General features: G+C 36.3%; 2 protein-coding genes across 2 annotated transcripts in view; one reads left to right on the top strand and one right to left on the bottom strand.

The window, feature by feature from the left end:
• The window catches only part of DEPDC4 (DEP domain containing 4), a 25,689-nt gene extending 22,594 nt beyond the window's left edge, over window positions 1-3,095 (top strand). The window contains 3 exon segments of the mRNA XM_081818988.1: window positions 2,858-2,913; window positions 2,915-2,986; window positions 2,988-3,095. Of these exon segments, the coding sequence (XP_081675114.1) occupies window positions 2,858-2,913; window positions 2,915-2,986; window positions 2,988-3,095 (236 nt within the window).
• Window positions 3,096-5,109: 2,014 nt separating this feature from the next.
• ACTR6 (actin related protein 6) lies at window positions 5,110-19,419 on the bottom strand. The gene is made up of 5 exons (XM_081822257.1): window positions 19,264-19,419; window positions 19,091-19,169; window positions 13,837-14,008; window positions 12,018-12,156; window positions 5,110-10,000 (listed from the first exon to the last, which is right to left on the bottom strand). The coding sequence occupies exons 1-5, from the start codon at window positions 19,347-19,349 to the stop codon at window positions 9,871-9,873; spliced, it is 606 nt and encodes a 201-aa protein (XP_081678383.1). The 5' UTR covers window positions 19,350-19,419; the 3' UTR covers window positions 5,110-9,870.
• Between the last annotated feature and the right edge of the window lie 780 nt (window positions 19,420-20,199).

Here is a 20,199-nt window from a genome sequence, read left to right as displayed (position 1 = left end):
AGTCCAAGTGAGAAATGATTTAGTCCTGTACTATGGTAGAGGCAAGAGGGATGGAGAGGATGGGACAGGTTTGAGAAATATATAGGAAGTATAATTGGCAACACTTGACTGCTTCTGGGGCTCAGGAAGAAAGGTGACTCAAAGATGACTCTCAAGCTTCCAGGTGGGGTGACCGCTGCCAATCCAGACAGAAAAACAGGAAGAGGAACGTGTTTAGGGAGATGGTTTTTTAAAGATTATATATTTATTTATTTGACAGAGAGAGAAAGCACAAGCAGGGAGAGCTGTGGAGAGAGAGGGAGAAGCAGGCTCCCCACTGAGCAGGGAGCCCAATGTGGGGCTCCACCCAGGACCGTGGGATCATGACCCGAGCTGAAGGCAGACACTTAACCAACTGAGCCACCCAGGCACCCCCAGGGAGATGATTGAATCCGGCTTGGCCTTTTGATTTAAGATATGTGTCGTGTGGGACACCCTGGTTGAGCTTTTCAGCAGGGTAGCTGGATGTGCACCACTGAAGCTCAGGGGAGAGATAAGAGCTAAAACTAAATATCTGGGAGCACGTGGAAACTGAGGTCATTTGCAGTACATTGGGTAAAATAGGGATCCAAGAATAAAACATTAAGGAACACCAATAGTCAAGGGGTGAGTAAAGAGGAACCTATGAATGAGACAGAGAAGCAATGTGAGGAGGGGAATGAGTGAAGTCATGCCCATAAAACCAAGGAGATGTAGCATTTTAAGGAGGAGGACTCCATGTGGCAGATTCGGACTTCACCAACTCTCTGGAGCCAATTAGTAGAGAGCTGTTTCAGCAGTTTGAGAGACAAAAACCAGGTTGCAGTGGGATGAAAGGGAATGAATGGATAAAGAAATTAAGAGTGGGTGTACGATAAGGGGAAGAGAGAAAAGTGGACAATAATTGGGGTGGTGCTGAGTCAAGTCAGAGGTTCCAGTAAACTGATCTGCTGAGAAGAGAGCAGAGGACATGTGCTCAAGGGCACGGACCACGGGTGTGCCTGGCACAGGAGGAGTGATATTGGAATAAAGATGACAGTGCGTGTGGATGTAAATAAATGTGTAGGTTCAAGGTGGAAAGTTGAGAGAGATTGTCAAGTGATGCACTCATTTTCCTTGACGACGTAGGAAGAGGAAATATTGTCTGAGGAGTTGGACCAATGAATGGATCCTGTGAGAAGAGGGGAATGGTTTGAAAAAGTCAGGGGAATGGGAAAAGCAGCTGAGAAAGGACAAGTAAATGAACTGATGAGGAATTCTAAGCACCCAGATGACGTAGATTACAAATTTTAGTGGTGCCAGTTTGTACAGTATGATTTTGTCGGCAGCACTTACTGACTTGAATGCCAGAGTGGAAAAGGCAGATTCAAGCATTGATGAAGAGCTGGGATTTTGGGTCATCGGGCGTTGCAGGATAGGAACACATGCGTTCGTGAGAAAGTGGTTCAAATGTTTGATTCTGTGTCTAACTCGGGAGAGGAAAGAAGAGGTGATGGACAAAGAAAAGTGGCACGTGAGGATTTGACATTCTGAGAATGACAAGAATTGTGACAGCTCTAAAGCCAGTATATAATAGTGGGAACTAAGGTAGGGCTGATACTAGTAATACTTACACACCTAGAACTGAGGTTACTGAAGACTTAACGAGGAAAAAGTACAAAAAGTTCGGCACATGGTATACACTCATTTTAAGCTACTACTATATTGTTATTTGAAGGACAGTAGATTCTGGATAGAGAGTTGGGTGCAGGAGTTTAAATTTTCAAAGGCAGTATAATTCCAGGGTATCACCATAGGTGTGTTTAAGTAAAAGCCGTTATAGTGAAGATAGATAAAAACCCTAAAATTGATGACCTTCAGGAGTTCAAAGCCTACTCTGATTGAGAATTGCTTTGGTGTATGTCGAGGCAAAGGTGTCTTCATCTGTAGATGAGCATCAGGAGAGGCTTAGTTGTACATGCTAAGAGAGCTCACAGAATAGTGAAAAAAGCACGGCTCATGTTCATGAAATTACTTGTGTTTTGATCATGCCTCTGATGGGGTTCATGACATGCCACCCCAAAATATGACACTTGGCATATTGGATACTTTACACTGAGTCTGAGAACATGGCAGAAGCACGAAAGTCACCCTGACCTCCTCCCCCCTTGCCCATCTCCCCTGATAAAAGCCATAAAACCGTCCTGTTAGAGGTGCCCTCCTTACATTCAAGGTAAGGAGCACCTTTATCTCTGAAAACAAAGGGACACCAAGAAGAGTTGGAACAAACAGGCTGTGCTAAGTTTTCCCTAGTTTATTACAATTATCTAATACTCAGCCTATCATATTCTTCCACAACTAGCATAAAAGTGCAGAGGACTGTTTCTTTGAGTTTTCATTTCCTTGTGGAGGTTCCTGTGGCACACAAAACTTAATTTGTATGCTTTTCTCCTCTTAATCTGTCTTCACCAGTTTACTTTTGAGACCCAGCCCAGGGACCCTAAGAGGGTCAAGGAAAACTTTTTCCTCCCATATACCTCCAATTTATTAGCCATATCACTTAAATTCCTTGTGTATTTGTCTTGAAACTGGGGTAGGAGTTCCTTGCTTCTCCTACTTTATGGAGACATTTGGAAGATCAAATGAAACAATGTATGTAAAATAAGACAGTATGTGTTTTGCTATGAAGCACTTTGTAAAGAAGCAGTTTTATTACTCTGAGGCAAAGAAGAAATAAGAAATATCATCCACCATATTCTGGAAAAAAACAAGTCCAGCATAAGGCCAGTTTGGATATGTACATTTCAGGGTTTTTGTTTTGTTTTTTTTACTTGCTTTTCCAACCTTTTTTTTTTTTAAGGTTTCACATTTTGCCAACACTTGACAAAGAGTTTGGAGAAAAAAGGAAAGGACAGTAAGGACAGTTCAGTATCTTCACCAATTGGCTCTTCAGATTAATAGTAACCTCAGCATCTCTTTGAAACAAGCAAAAAAAAAAAAAGAAATTAATTAAGGAATTTCAAAAATACCCTCCAGAAGCTTTCAAAAACACACTCCAGAAGCTTAACATTTCTGGGGCAAGAAACTACAGTTTGTAAATGCAAACAACTCTCTGGTGGTTGTCTCAAACTACTATACTTAGACTTCAGAGGCAGGGTAGCCTAAAGATTGTAAGTGTGATTATGCTTAAAATATGTTAAGGAAGGTGGACAAAAGGTATACACTTCTACTTGTATAAGTCACCGGGATATAATATACAGCATGGTGACTATAGTTAATAATACTGTATTGCACATTTGAGAGTTGCTGAGAGAGTATACCTTTAAAAAGTTAAGAAAGTTTTTAACTTTACAGAGGAATACAAATTAAGTTCATGTATGCTGATTCACTTAATTATTATGCCATTAAAATCACTCACTAAATTTGCTATTATTGGGGGACTGGTACAGTTAATTTTCTTAAAAATTTTTTTTCCCCACAGAAAAGGATCATTTCATGCATTTGTTCTCTGAAGAAAACATGCACTTTTCCTTAGTATGTATTATTATTTTTTTTTTAAAGATTTATTTATTTGAGAGAGCGAGAATGAGAGAGAGAGAGAGAGCCAGAGGGAGAAGCAGGCTCCTCGCTGAGCAGGGAGCCCGATGCGGGACTCGATCCCGGGACTCCAGGATCATGACCTGAGCCGAAGGCAGTCGCTTAACCAACTGAGCCACCCAGGCGCCCCAGTATGTATTATTTTTAAGTTACTCTTTTAGGCTACTGTGAATCATCTAGATAGGGTAAGATTTTTTTAAGTAGAATGTTTTAAAAGTCACAAATTTAAAATTCTTCAATATTTAAAACCATGATTTTGCCTTCTCTCTCTCTTAATTCTTCATTATGAAAAGGTTTCAGAGGGCTGAAATACAGTGTACTTTTTAAAATCATGTGCAATTTTTTTGTGTATATGTGCTTATGGTGTTTTTCTAGGAAGTAATCCATAGCCTCACTAGATTCTCAAAGGGTATTATGATCTAAGCACATTAAGAACCACCGAATTAGAAAATCAACACTATCGATTCTGTCTTCAGAGACTATACTAAAGGCCTTTTTGATATATATTTATATGTTTTCCAAATTTTGCTTTTGCTTTGTGGCTAAACCATTATTTTCAACGTTCAGATATTATGTTAAAATAAGGGTATTAGCAGGATGAATTCTAAGTTCCTGCCAATATAAAATAAAGCAAAAAAACAAAGTAAAATAATTTCATGACACACAAGATATAACTACCCTAATCTGTGTGTGGTTCTTTTGAGTTGAGGAGGAAATTAATATACCTCCACTAGAAGACCTGACAGGATGGTCCTAGAGAGATCAGGAAAACACTGGAAACATGGAGCCAAATGCTCTTTATTGGAGGGGGTACAGGGGAGAGTCTCCTTATTAGGAAAGTCTCCATTTTAATGTTCTATGTGAAACAGGTGGGAGGATTGCTCACCATCACTGTGAAAGGCTGGTACTTTGAGAAATGCATGAAGGATATTACCATGTCCTCGAATCTGCTGCTCAGAGGATTATATACAACCTTAAGGAAACATCTTCCCTCTGAGCCTGTTTTGTTTTGTTTTTAATTTCTAGAATAAAAACGTACATGCATAGATTTGTATTTCTAAGATTGGAACAGAAATATCAAAGATACAAAGGCGAATGTGGTGTGTGGTATGGTAGGTAACATGAGGATGTGGGGTCTGGTGTCAGAGACTTTGATTTACTACTTGCCCTATTTGAGTTCAAAAGGGAAAATGTTAGCAAATGAGCTCCCTAGATTTGGTGAAATCCAATTTAGAATTAGAATTACTAAGAATTGCTCAGCAATGCTTGAAATGTTTTACTATTGTATAAAGTTAATGAAAATTTCTTATAACATTCCCTAATAAAACTTATTTGATCAACATATATATACTACTATTCAATTAAACTTGTTTACAAAGAAAAATTGACTTCTACTGAATGGTCTTTGGAAGTTCTGAGGCATGAATTCCTAACCCAACAATTCCGCTCCCCCTAGTGACAGGTCCACAAATTACAGTTACCCTGCTTAAGAATTCCCAAGGGTATTATCATTCATTTTTAGGTTAAACCTTTTTCCTTTTTGAGGGAGGACTTATAAACAAAGGGTTTTCTCCCCCCATAAATAAAGTTCAGCTCCAGTCATCAAAAAGATTACCTCCTGTTAGAATATTCAGTAAATTTCTGTGAAAATTAACAGCCTGATTCATTAGTGCTTAAGACTCTGCTTAAACTTCTCAGGCACATTCTCAGGTACTACCCACGTGAATAAAGATTTTTTTTTTTTTTTTTTTTTTGAGGTGCCTGGGTGGCTGTCGGTTAAGCATCCAACTCTTGGTTTTGACTCAGGTCATGATCTCAGGGTCGTGAGATGGATCCCATGTTGGGCTCCGTGTTGCTGAGCCTGGAGCCTGCTTGGAATTCTCTCTCTCCCTCTCCCTCTGCCCCTCCCCCAATCTCTCTCTCTCTAAAAAAAAGAAAGATTTTCTAACTGGAAGAAATAAATGTTTTGACAAAACTTTTCTCTTATAATTTATATACATAAAGAATGTTCAAGACTGAAAAGGCATTCTTGAGACCTTTTTCTCTGGCATTCTTTCTTCCCTGTACTCTCTACAAGTGTTTTTGGAAGTGTTTTTAGTATACAATTGCTTATGTGCTAAAAAGATTTTTGACCATAAAATCCAAAATGTTAGTATCACAACCCCAGCTCTTGTCACTTGACTCTGACCAGTGATACTAGGCAACTCTTTTGTTGCCTGATTTATTCATAAGTATAATAATAATTGATCTGTGCCAGCACTCTGTTTCTGGCTGGGACCCGCCATACCACATGGAACCACCTGTAAACCAGGTTTGAATTTTTTCTCTGGTTATTAGGTAACCTCCATAAGGTCACAGATGTGGGCTGAGGGAAGGTAAACAGTGTGTGCAGTGTAAGTGCTCTGAGCCTGAGCTCATGAAATGTACTTGTCCAGCCTGAGTCTAATCTTGTAGATACCACTTCCTCTTGACACTAACGTGCTGCTGTGCATGCTTAACCTGCAGCGGGGCAGGGCAATGAGCCCAGACAGCAGAACCGAGAGCAGTCTCTCTTGTTCAATTTGCATGAACATATGTATGGAGATGATGTCTAATGGTTTGACCAGAGGATCAGACACTCGACAACTACAAGAAACCTGGCAACTAGAAACTTTAGGAAAGAAGTATATGGATGGATGTCTCAGAATAGTCCCCAAGTGTGAGGATATTTGTGTTTTATGTGAAAGCTCATCAAAAGGCCTCTCTATAGGGAAGGCTCTTGGTATCAAGGGGACAACGTAGCCTATACCGTGAATGCTGGCTAGCTTCTTGCCCCAGCCATCCTAGCGCTTGCTCAATTGTGCTACATTCTGGGAAAGTTCCCTCGGCTTTTTAGCCTTTGGTAGTGTCCATTCTGCTATTCAGCCCATCAACTAAGCATAAGTAATCCTATTTTTAAATTTCTAGGATCTGTCTTTGTTATAGTAACGTGTTGTGATAGATGCAATTGCCTCATTAGTCTTTTAGAGACTATTACAAAGTTTATTTTATTCCCTTAGGGGTTCATTCTTGTTTGTTGGATTTGGTGTACATTGTGGTGGTTTTTTTTTTTTTCAAGATTTTATTTATTTATTTGACAGAGAAAGACACAGCGAGAGAGGGAACACAAACGGGGAGTGGGAGAGGGAGAAGCAGACTCCCCGCCGAGCAGGGAGCCCGATGCGGGACTCGATGCGGGACTCGATCCCGGGACTCCAGGATCATGACCTGAGCCGAAGGCAGTCGCTTAACCAACTGAGCCACCCAGGCGCCCCACCATTGTGGTGTTTTAAGTATCCCTCAAATGTTTAATGTTTGGTTGTCCTTTTTTTTTTTCTTTTACAAATTCCTGTTTACCTGTTGAATCTAAGATCAAATTATGGTGCCTTTCCTCGGTAGGAGGACCTATGGTGCTAAGTGCCCTAGGGTCCTGCCTTGTCAGAATTCCTTCTAATGAAGCATGAGCTCTTATTTTTAGCCTGAGATCAGTGCCACAATCAGCTGTTCCCTTTAAGATTTTTTTTTTTTTACTCTGATGTCTTTAGTGGATATAAAACTATTTTAGATTGTTTCCCTGTCCAACCCTTACACCTCAACTCTTTCTGCTGAGCCTCAATTCCAAGAAAGTAAGGCTCAGCTGTTTCCAATTCATTCTTTTAATGGCTCGCCCATGATCTCCTATTCTCTGTATTTGTCCTAAGATTAAAATATCTCTGGAATTTTTATGTATTTAGTAGTTTTCTCCTGCTCTGATCTGGGACATGGGCTTTCTTGTTCTTGATTCTCTAACAATCTAACCTCATTTATTTTTCTTCTTTTAGAAATTCCTCCACTTTTGTTCATCAATAGCACCCTTTGTGTTTCCTAGAGTCACTTAAGGATTTACTCTTCTATCAAGATACAGTACGAACTATTTCACGCACACAGTATAGATTCTACCACGATGAACACCCATGTGCCCATCATCCAACTTGAGAAAGAATTTATCACAAATAGCACTGAAGTGTTCCCTGTGTATTCCTCCCGATCTCATTTACTTTCTTCCCTTCTCTACTAGAATTGTTTAAAGGGATTTGGGACATGAAGTAGGTGAATATGATCAGTTTGCTATTCCAAGCCAAACACCACTAAATTAAAAATTTCCAAAATCAAGATAGAAAAGTGTTTGAGAGGACTGCTCTGTCTTAATCATTGATGTAAATCCGAACTATTTATTGTCTTAAGGGTTATAAAATGCATGGCCAACACTGGAACATATTTCCACGTATGCAATTTACAGTTAAAAATTATGAACTCTAATGTAGCTAAGTTCTCACCCCACTTTTAATGAATTTTAAATTAGGATTTTATCAGTATCTTTCCAAAATAATTAATATCTTTAATATATCACTTCAATGTTATTATTTATAACTAATGGTAAATGTTCCCTTTAAAGTCAACTTACTGTATAATATTAAAATAAAATCCCTAGCAATAAAGTTTCTAAATTAGATAGGTGTTGAAATGGATGGGAGCTTTAATGCTCTAGAGACAGAGGATAAAGGTCTATGTTCATTAATTTCAGAAATGAATTTTTTGTGTCTCAAAGATGACCACTATGAGACGCACACTGCATACAGAAATTAGTTTACTGTAGTAAGCATGTGAACACACACACACATCATTCTCAGCAAAATGTAACAGAAGACTTCAAGGCCGGGGCATGTTCTGGGAATGCAGCTTTGAGGAATGCTTGCTCCTCACAGGAAAAACACCTGGTTGGTGATGATTAAGTATTCTGCCTGTCCAACATGAGATCCTGCCAAGTCAAGGAAGCCCTTTAAATAGGGACTTACCTTTTTACCTCCACCACATCATCTTGAAATTCTAACAGTTACACTGAATGACTGCAAAACCTTATTTTATACTATCAGCACCTTCTTGCTACACTGCCCACAGATTAAGTGCTAGTAACTGGGTAACACACACTTAATTTGCAACTTCCAGCCTAAGTCTAGGAAGGACTGACCAAGTCCCAACCCAACAAAATCCAAGTGAAATTGTACTTGACATAACTTTCACTCTGATCAGCATCTGTCTCTTCACCTTAATTTTCCTTTGGGAAACTACCTGCTTTTACTCTATGCTATCTTAGTAGCACTGTCAAAGTCCCTGAAGGCATGGGGTAAATGCATGATCCTAACTAGGATAAAGAAACTGGTAGGGATTTGATTCATGAACATAATGACATTAAGATAGAAAATAGAGAAGCTATTTTGATGGCAGGTCTCTAAAAGGACTGTTTCTCAATTTCTGTAACCTAGATTCCTAAGGTTATCCTGGTTTTTTATCCTTCCTAAGGCTGTTGGTCCAGTCTTTTCTTCTAATTTTACAAAACTCTGTCCTACTGATAAATTTTGTTTTGCTTAGGATAGCCCAAATGAGTTCCTACTGTCTGCAAGCACAGAAGCCTACCTGCTCCATTCATTAACGTCATTACCAGCTGTTCCCTTAAATGGGAAATCTGTAGCTTTTAACAGCTTACTGTGTCTACTGTGAGTCATATAAGGGTTTTTTTTTTTTTTGCACCCCGTATAAGCATTTTTAAAACAAACCACTAACATTTGTTTCAAAAGCTTTTGACCAACCCTGAGTTAACTTCAAATTTCTTTTCATCCTAAAAAACGGTACAGTTTTTTTATGAATGAAATAATACATTTCTGCCAACACAGTACTGATCAAAAAGCACTTTAATAAATTGGCTTTGGTTTCCACCCTTTCCAACTTATTCTAAATAAAAAATAAATGTAAAACACAAATAAGATTAGTCTTCCCAACTTTAGTATGTATAAATAAAAATGACAATTTTTAGATAAAATACGCAGTTATAAAAAAGAAATCATATCAGCCAGAAAACACTCCCAACTCAAAGTCACACAAAACAGCCTTCCAAGGAAAACTGACCAGTGAGACAGGTATGTTCATGCTCTCAGCTATAAGGAATTAAATTTAAAATGCATTCACTCTTTCATCTTCTAATGAAAGATAACCTACTCTCAGGAACAATGTGAGCACTGTTATGGTAGTCTAACTCCTAAATGAAAATATGAGCTGAGATACAGTTTACTGTAATAACGTAGCTAAGAAACCTTTGAAAATTAGCCAAGGATCAAAGTATTTACATAAGTTTAAGAGCTTATCTTAGGATGAAAGGTAACACAGGTCCTTAACCTACTTTAAAAAGATAATTGAAATTAAACCTTTAATTCAGAATGTTTCTTAAATATCAAATTTCTCTTCACAGACGCTATGTCCATTTTCTTCATAATCTTCTCTTGTTACTACCATATCTTCAAAATCGTCATTCTCTGATATCAATTTTCCACCTTCCCAGGCATAAGTAATAGGGCTAAAAATAAAGTTAAGAAAAGTGAACCCAGATTATTTTACAGAACTGAAATGCCAGAAAACATTCATTAGTAACTAAAACGTGGCAATCTCTACCCAACTTGATTTAACAGAAAATCACTTAAAGTGTGAAAATAAGCATAAGCTTCATAGGAATAAGGTAAACTAAGAAAGAAAAGAACCTTGGTCACTAGTACAACTAAGTTCTTTTTTTCCCCTGTGCCCTGAATTTATAGACCCTCTACTTCTAATTAAAAACAAGAATACAATAGGTCAAAAATGCATAAAAGGAAAAACACTGTCATAACTGGACCTAAATTTTGTATGTGGCAAAGATATGTCATCTATTTTGCACAACAACCCATGAAACAACTACAACTATTCTCCCATTTTACAGATTTGGAAAATGAAGTTCGGAAAGGTTAAGTGTGGGACTACATTTTAACCCAGAACTTTTTTTAGTCTGTGCTTTTGCTGCTACACTGTTACCTCTAATAAATGAAACGTTTACATGATAGGACATGGTCAGTAAAACTAGAACACATAAAACATTTAGTTTGGTTTTATCTTCAACCAAGGTTATACTTTGTGTTATGACTCAATTCTATTTCTACTGTTCCTCTCCTCCAAATCAGTTTAAAATCTGAAAAATAATGAAAAGTTAATAAATGTTTTTATTCATTGTATTTCCTAACCTTTAAATATATATTTACCTACGTACATATAACATACATACATATATAAAACAGTTGTACAATAAAAATTTGATGAATAAAAGAATAAAAATTATTTCTGTGGATCCCTTGGCCTGTAATGTATGCATGACTTGCATTTCAAATGCAGGATAAAAAGTGTGTAGGGGGAAAAAAAAAGCAAAAAAAAAAAAATATTCGTGGGGAATAATGAAACATGGTGGAAAAATAATAATTAAATACACAGGATAAAAATCTAGTATGCTTCATTTTCTACAAAGTATATGAACATTAATGCTGACAAATATTATTCCAACAATTGTTTATTCTTTAATCTGATAGCTATAAATTACATGAGCAGATGAGGGCCTTCTATTTACAGCTACTGATTTAGAAAAATTCTACTTTACTTTAAAACAAAACTCTAGGGCACTTGGGTGGCTCAGTTGGTTAAGCGACTGCCTTCGGCTCAGGTCATGATCCTGGAGTGTCTGGATCGAGTCCCGCATCGGGTTCTCTGCTCGGCAGGGAGTCTGCTTCTCCCTCTGAAGCTCCCCCCTCTCATGTGTCTCTCTCTCTTTCTCTCTCTCTCAAATAAATAAATAAAATCTTAAAAAAAAAAACAAAACTCTAAAATTAAGAGTCAGGTATATGGGGCGCGCCTGGATGGCTCAGTCGGTTAAGTGTCTGACTCTTGATTTTGGCTCAGGTCATGATCTCAGGGTCAAGGGATCGAGCCCTGTGTCAGGCTTTGTGCTGGGCATGGAGCCTGCTTAAGATTCTCTCTCTCCCTCTGCCCCTCCCCACAACTTCTCCTTGTTCACTCTCTCTCTCTCTCAAAAAAAAAAAAAAGTCAGGTATATGGAGTCTTATTTGCAACTCTGCCTGGCAACTTAAGACTGGGACAGCGGTGAGGGGGTGTTATTTAGACATATTTTTGGTAAGAGACATGTATTTGTTCCCAACTCAAGATAAAGAGAACTAGATTTTAGTCTGGTCACTGCTATTAACTTATTTTAAGGCCTATAACTTATTATAAGGCCTCTGCCAAGTCATGAGCCCTTGTTTCTTTATTTACAAGGTAAAAACGTTGAACAGGATGTGGCCCCACTAAGCTCCTTCCTCAGGAACTACACTCAGCATCTTAGCATCAAGCTGCCCACTGAAATGTCAGGTTTATTATTTTAATTTTTGAGAAAGGGAAAATAAGGATTCCAAAGGTGAAATAAACCTGCTAGAACCAGGCTTTAAACTCAAGCCTACCTATTGACCATTTTATCTACAAAATGACTTGCATGTTTTATTTCTATATCAGCCAACACTTACTTTTCAGGCAGCACAACTGAAACATCGTAATCTGTTGGAGTGAGACATCGAACTTCTGAGTAAACCCGATCTCTAAATCCTGGGAAAAGGGAATTTCCTCCTGTCAAAACAATGTTCTTAAAAAAATGCGGCTGCATTTCTTTAAGAGGGAAAAAAAAGAAGAAGAAAAGGCATCAGAAAACCTGTTTACTTATCTTTCCAGAAAGATAGATATGAGGGCTTAGGCAAGAGCAAACAGTTACGGTTACCGGTTGGGAAACCATATAACTTTTTAATAACCATAAAAATTATTTATAATTTATAAGATTTTATAATGAAGTTAAAGTTTACAAAAATTGACCCATTAAACAGAGTGAAATATGACCTCATAGATCTTTAAAAGAAAGGCTAAGGTGAAGAGGTTGAACTACTGACTACTTATATACACATGTAAGCTAATACATAAATGAGTAACATTCTAGCAGCAGAAGTTTGGTAATTATAGTTGTTCTTCCCTAAAATGGAGGAGGTCTGTCTGTAGGCTGAGATTGTGAGCTAAGGTAAGGTTAAAAAGGAGGGCCTTCAAGGCATTTTAACTTGGAAGCCCAAACTTCCATGTGATCTCACTGAGACAGACCTATTTATTGTGCAACGTTACATTTGACAGTGAAAAATACTCATGATCCATAATAATAAAGGAGCTTATGTTCTACACTCAAAGTTACAAGATGGCAAACCTTATTAGGTGCCATATGGTTAGCTGGTATTAAAAGCCACCATGGGGAAATCTATGAGGAATTAGTAAGTAATGACCACCACACCTAAGGCTTCTGTTCACAAAAGCAGCACACAGTCCACTTATACTGACACTTAGTCTCATGGCATTAAAGCAGTGCAGTATAAAATGCTGTACAGCACCACCTACAACTTCATATAACACACAAAATTGATGAGACATTAATACGAAAACAGTTGTGAAATAACTACATTAAGGTGATGGCATTGTGTGATTTTCTTTTTCTTTTTTTTAATGGGACATTAAAAAATTTTAGGAGCTAGATTTTCTCCAATGCCTGCACTGTTCCTTATGAACTAGGAAGACACTTTCAAGATATAAAAGTTCTCTCTAGCACTCTAGAAAATTATTTAGGTGAATCCTGCTTCAGGAGAACCCACACATCACTGAGAAGCACCATACTTCAGCCTCATTAAATTAACTTCCTGTATATTAGTCCAAATAAAACTGAAAAGACAAACCAGTCCCACCAATAGCTAAAAACCATCATTTTGTTAAATCATAAATTTCTATTCCGTGTAATTTGAGTTAAATTAAAACTTTTCTAAAACAGATACAGCACTTTAATAGTCATGAAGAGATTAATTTCTTCAAGTTTAAGCAAACCATAACTCTACCTGTATCAAATTTCTAATCTAGGACCAATAAAGAATTATTCAAATGCACTACGGGACCTGAAATCTCTGCAAATAAAACAGGCTTGCCACGTGCCTGAAATTACTTAGAAACCTCAGGTGAGGGGCACCTGGGTGGCTCAGTTGGTTGAGCGACTGCCTTGGGCTCAGGTCATGACCCTGGAGTCCTGGGATCGAGTCCCGCATCGGGCTCCCTGCTTGGCAGGGAGTCTGCTTCTCCCTCTGACCCTCCTCCCTCTCATGCTCTCTGTCTCTCATTCTCTCTCTCTCTCAAATAAATAAATAAAATCTTTAAAAAAAAAAAAAAAAGAAACCTCAGGTGATTTCTCTATAGTTCACAGAGATTATGAGTTTTTTTAGAAATATCATTCCCATTCAATACTTTATTCATGTACCTTCAGGTACTTACCTTCAGGTAAGTTCTGAATTGAATAGACAATAGCTTCTGGAATACCCATTTCTTGAATGCCTATATCAGAAGGATTAAAGAGTATTTCTGGAACAGCAAATCTCTCATTGGCCAGACGAAGAATTTGTTCCCCAGATTTATATTTTCCACTTAACACCATCTCTTCCCTTGGCTTAAAGAAAAATAAGATAAAAAAGTTTAAGCTACATTATCTAGTCCATATGACTAATAACATTTAGTAACATGTTATTACTAATGTATTAACCATGTTCTTGGAAGTTTCAGGATTCTCAAAAGTTAGAAAAATGTGGCCTTCTCTGTTGCCTAAACCACACGAATAAACAATTGCTCATTCTAATGCAGCTGTTCTCCAAAAGATGATCTGGCCTTATTCCTTACATTTTAAAACAGAAAGAAAGGAGAACAGAGGACAGGGAACTTCTTAACCTGCCTACAATAACAGACCAACTTCAGTTCCTAGAGAACAAAGAACATACTCCAAAAAACATGTAGTATGTCTTACATTTCCATCACTACTACCTACTTTCACTCTCCTATGTATGCATGTATGTATGTATGTATGTATGTATTTTTAAGTAAGCTCTACGCCCAACATGAGGCTTGAACTCATGACCCCAAGTTCAAAAGTTGCATACTCTACAGACTGAGCTAGCCAGGCACCCCCACTCTCCTGTTCTAGATGTTTAGTGGATCTTGTGGCTGTATTCTATCAAGATATCCCCTTTCCCAGGCAAGCCCTTCAGGTCTCCTCCCTCCTTGGGAGCTTTGTACTATCACTTTGCTATTAATAAACCTTGCTTTCCTGCCCCCCCAAAAGATTTCCCTTTTCCCTTGTACAAAAAAACTAAATATTTAAATTCATTTATTCAATCTTCAGAAATCAATTTTGAAATCCATGGACTTCATCAATGCAATTTTCTTGTTATTTATATTCTGCTGAGCTGTGTTCCTGAGGGGCCAGAAAAAATAATCTTCTACAACACTCTACATCATTAAAATAATGGTCCTTCCAATTTTACTAAGAATCATCAGCTCTTCTAGGTTCAATTATAGACATTCACTTGCAATTATATATGCAAATGTCCTCCTGAAACAGCGCATAACCCAATCTTTTATATAAGTAAAAAATACTTAAAATATATAAAAATATTAATAATTACTAAAGAGTAATGTATTTAAAGAATATTACAGATCCCTTAATATAATCAGTCATCTATTCTCTGTCCAGATTTCTGCTTCCTCAAAGAGGCTTTTGCTGACTTCCAAATAAGCGGTCCCTCCATTATTCTCCACTATCACTCTATATTATCCTTCATAGTTTATACTGTTCACCATCAGATGTCTACTACCTAGCACATAATGAGTACTCAATAAATTCTTGAATAACACCATGTAAGTCAACAATGTACCATTCATTGTATTAGGCATTTTATATACATTATCCCATTGAACTCTCACACAACCCCATGAGGTAGGCATATTTTCCTTTTATTAATGATGTAATTGGGTTTGGCAAGGTTACATGACTTGCTTGAGATCATTCATCTAATAATCAAAAGCACATACAATATATTCCTTCCACTACATTGCCTCTCTTAACCTGGCTATAATTCTGAATTCTATCATCTGGAATCTGGAAAGTCCAAGTTCGAAACATTATTCTTAAACAAGAATATCCAAAAATTACACAATTCTCATAATACTTAAGGAAGAGAAAGGAAAACTTTTAACCCAATAAACTACTGTTACAGTAGCAAAGAGGAAAGTATCCTCTCAGAGTATTCTTCCTTCTTGGGCAGAAAGGAAAATTTCTCCTATAAATTTATAAATTCACTTAAAAGTGATACTGGCTTGAGTTTAAAGGATATAACTCACTTTGTCAACACTCAAAATAAGTTGAAACAGATGCACACTTGGGAGAAATTCAGTTGACAAACATTAGTGATTATATAGTCCATTACCCAGATTTTACAGAAGAGGATCATGTGATTGTCCCAGGCTCAAATATCTAAACTAGGGGAAAGAGCCAGAACCAGATATCCTTGTTGAATATTGGCTCTAAAACCATTAATCATCAATATATAATGTGGAACTACAAGCAGTTTCTGTTTTAAGAGTACAACTCCAAAAAAGATTTTTTTAGACATAGACAAAAGAAGGAATTTATAAGGGCTACTGGGAGTTGCTATGTTAGTCAATGTAGGCCATGATTACTACACAGCCTCATAAATTTGGTCCAGTACTATAAAAGAAATGATCAGTTTAAATTACAATGGCTCTGCAGAAACTGTTCCCGTAATCATTAATCATGAGCCAGATTTTCTCAATTTAAGTCCATCAAGTACATTACATTTCAGTAGGCATCCCCTTCCTGATAAGAGATAAAATTGAAATTTGTATCAGTTGTAATCAGTAACAATATTACAGAGCTTATTATTGTTTTTGTTACTATCATAAGTACTAGAAAATGAAGATTGTACATTTTCCCAATTATTTAAAAATATTCTTGAATAAACTACCAAAATCCAAGTTTTAACAATATCCTAAGGATAAGGGCACTCAAATAATAATTTTTTTCATTTTATGTAGTTATTGTTTTTCTAATTTCATAAACATATATCAACTTTCATCAGAGTTGTTGCATATCAGGCAAAAATGAAGTTAATGAAGTACTAAATTCAAAATAACACTTTTTTTTTACTCTTCTGAAAATTACACATTTTAGGATTAATCCTAACATATACTAAATAAAATTTTTTCTAAATCTTAAAATTATTAAGATATACACATGATTTTTTTTTGTTTGTATTTTTGGGTTTTTTTTTTCAATATACGCATGATTTAACATGTATAGGTAGCTCCTGAACATGGGTTTGAACTACATGGGTCCACTTATACACAGATTTTTTTTATAATATGGTACTGTAAATGTATTTTCTTTTTCTTATGACTTTTTTGATAACATTTTCTCTCTAGCTTACTTTATTGCAAGAATATAATATATAATGCATATAACATACAAAATATGTGTTAATCAACTTTATGTTATCAGTAAGGCTTCTAGTCACCAGTAGGCTAGTAGTAGTTAAGTTTTTTGTGGGGGTGGGGGGTGTCAAGGTATACGCAGATTTTCAACTGCATGGGGGGGAGGGATGTCGGTTGGCACCTCTAACTGCCACATTATTCAAGGTCAAGGACACTGAAAAAATTATAAATTTTAACATTAATTGACAAAGTAAAGATTGAACTATTATTTTTGAAATAAAAACGCAATGTAACATTCCATCATCTGGCAAAAGTCCAGGCCAACTGACTCTCTTCATTCAACTGATAACAAGGAGTCTACACTGAGTTAATGAAGCTTAACCTATAACCAGATACTGATCACAAAGCCAAAGGCCAATAAAAGAGATGCAAACAATATTATGTGGCTTCTGCCCTTTTTCTCCAAAGATGATGAGTAAAACAATGGTCACTTGGAGGAATAACCACATTCCCACTGGCTCACTATGTAAGGTACAGGTTTGAGAAAACAGGGTTTATACTTTGGCAAGGAGAAAACTGGCTGCATTTAGCCCAGTAAACTGATAAGGTGTTATTTGCAGGGCAGGAGGGAACTACATTAAAAAAAAAAAAATTTCCAGACTTAGCTGACAGTACAATTATCTGGAAGAGATTTTTAAGATTAAGTTTTCAAACAAGGATTTCCAGGGACAGGAATTGAGAACATAGATACAGATTATTCTTCAAGTACCCTGGGGTGAGTCCAATGATCAGTCAGGTTTGGAGAAATTGGGAATCACTGAGACTTTACTCAGGGCCCATCCCTGTGAAATACAGATTACCACCATTATCTCTACAAAATGCTGCAAATTATCCATAAGGTGTTTTATATAACCGGAGTGTTTTGATGAGCAATAATATATGAAGATGGTATTATCTATTATTTGCAGTTTTCATTGTCCTGTAAAGAAAAAATATATACTTTCGATATCTTACAGAGGACTTGGGCTTCCCGTTCATGAACAGGCAACCTGATCTCATAATCTGTCCCAACACCCACTTTTGAAACCCAACCTATGTCCTTCCACAAGTATCTGTCTCTAAGAACATTACAGAGTGATTTCAATTTTATGAGGCCTCCTCAGAATTCTGATTTGTATTTCACCTCAATAATATGTCCAAAAAAATTTTTTTTAATTTTAGGCATATAAGGAAGTATAATTAAAAGAAGTATAGAATTAAAGAAGTATAAAACCCATGTATTCATCAACTAGTTTGATACAACTTTATAAATTAACACTCCCCCTTTGAATTTGGTGTTATCATTCACAATACAGTTTTATACCTTTACTTCATAATTTCTAAGCAACATAAATTACTCCATACAGCCTGAAAATATACATATCTTCCTAAAACTTGCTTAAAGACATCATCATGTCTTAGATATTTTAGACAGAAACATGTTTTTGAGATGTATACATGATTATCATGTAGCTCCACTTCATTTTCACTACTGCTTATTTTATAATACGAATATATCAAAATTTATTTATTTTCCTCCATTAGTGGATATTTGGGCTCTTCTCAATTTTTCACTCTTTTAAAATATACCACAATGAATGATATCATAAACATTTCCTTATGGAAACATGCTTACATTTCTGACCAAAGATTTTTAACTTCCCAATAGTCCTCCAACAAGTCAGCTAAAGGGCAAACTTCACATTTACCCAAACAGAACTGACAGTTTACCTGAGCTGATCAAAGATAAGGAGAAATTATTTTGACATCCAAGAAAAACTGCTTCTCAACACTTTGAAAGTACACTGGATTTTGCCCTTTTCAACTATAATTTGATCATATCAGACCAAACAAGTAAAATTCAGCCACGTCAGCTATGTCAATAACTTTCACAACTGGCAAATAACCAACTTCTAACTGGATTTAAACTAATTCTTAAGAAAACAGAAAAGGATTAACCATAATATGAATAATGATACTATCTATCTCCAGATTTTTCCCATGTGCTATCATTCAGCTGATGGTTCTTTCTCTAAATAACTTTAATGAGATATTGATTAATTATTTATACACTTGTGTCTGGAGAAATGGTCAGCAGAAAAGTAATTATCAACAACTCTGTTAGACTCTACCAAATCCAGCTAGATGTTTTTCAGATCTGACTGAGGTGGTCACTTCAAGCAATGTCATTTAGGATTTTTAAAATTACCTTACAAAAGCCCTTTTTAATTGTACTAAAGTCAGGCAAAACATAGTCTATCATTACTGTATTTTCTTCTCCTTTCAACCTGGAAAATAAAATAGAGACTTGTGAAATAATTAACTATGTATAGCATTACCCAAGAATCAACTTTCTAATTCTTAGATTACTATTATACATACTTTGCAATATCCATATCTCTATAAAAATCCTGAGACACATAGCACACATCTTCTTTCACTTGATTAATCACATGTGTTTCATCCATAACATGTAGCTGCCTAAACAGAAATAAAAACTGTAAAATGTGAAATGGAAAAATGTAAGTATAATTTACAATTACTTAAAATATTTTTTCTGGAGTTAAATCTTTGGGTAACTGATTTTTTAAAATATTAAATTTTTGAATGTGTAAAATATTTTCAACTTTATAGAATAATCACACTTCCACTATATTTAATCTCCACATTATCCCTCTGAGGGCAAATATTAATCCAGTTTGCAGAAAGAAATGAAAACAAAGGCTTTAAATAAGGTAACATTTATTAGAGAGCAAACTTTTTCCTCCTCCAACCATTCTGAATAGAATCTTGCTAAAATGACTTAACTCTTTGCACTTTCTTTTCTGATCATAGTAGTGAGTTAGCACACAGTACCTGACACATATTAGATGTTTAATAAATATCTGATGAGTGAACCCAAGAAACACAGGGTTAATAAGCAAAACAAAGATGCTTTTAAAAACTGTAGACAACACAAACAAATGGAAAGATATTCCATGCTCATGGCTTAGAACAATTAATGTTATTAAAATGTCCATACTACCCAAAGCAATCTACAGATTCAATGTAATCCCTATCAAAATGCCAATAGTATTTTTCAGAGAAGTAGGACAAATAATCCTAAAATTCATATGGAACAACAAAAAACTCTGAATAGCCAAAGCAATCTTGAAAAAGAACAAAGCTGAACAATGCCCACAATAGCCAAACTATGGAAAGAGCCAAGATGTCCATCGATAGATGAATGGATAAAGAAGATGTGGTGTATATATACAATGGAATATTATGCAGCCATCAAAAGGAATGAAATCTTGCCATTTGCAATGACATGGATGG

This window comes from Leptonychotes weddellii, chromosome 5 (assembly GCF_054177405.1).
Source record: "Leptonychotes weddellii isolate Sample4059 chromosome 5, ASM5417740v2, whole genome shotgun sequence".
Taxonomy (NCBI): domain Eukaryota; kingdom Metazoa; phylum Chordata; class Mammalia; order Carnivora; family Phocidae; genus Leptonychotes; species Leptonychotes weddellii.
Note: the sequence above shows the minus strand (reverse complement) of the source record. Positions and strands in the feature narration are given on the sequence as shown.

What these genes read in the sequence shown, in the direction of transcription:
- ACTR6 (XM_081822257.1), bottom strand. Translation starts at nt 19,349, where the DNA reads ATGGATGAAACACATGTGATTAATCAAGTGAAAGAAGATGTGTGCTAT. An exon ending in AGAGATATGGATATTGCAAA is followed by an intron (nt 19,170 to 19,263) that starts GTATGTATAATA and finishes TTTATTTTCCAG; the next exon opens with GTTGAAAGGAGAAGAAAATA. An exon ending in AATTCAGAACTTACCTGAAG is followed by an intron (nt 12,157 to 13,836) that starts GTAAGTACCTGA and finishes TCCCTCTTAAAG; the next exon opens with AAATGCAGCCGCATTTTTTT.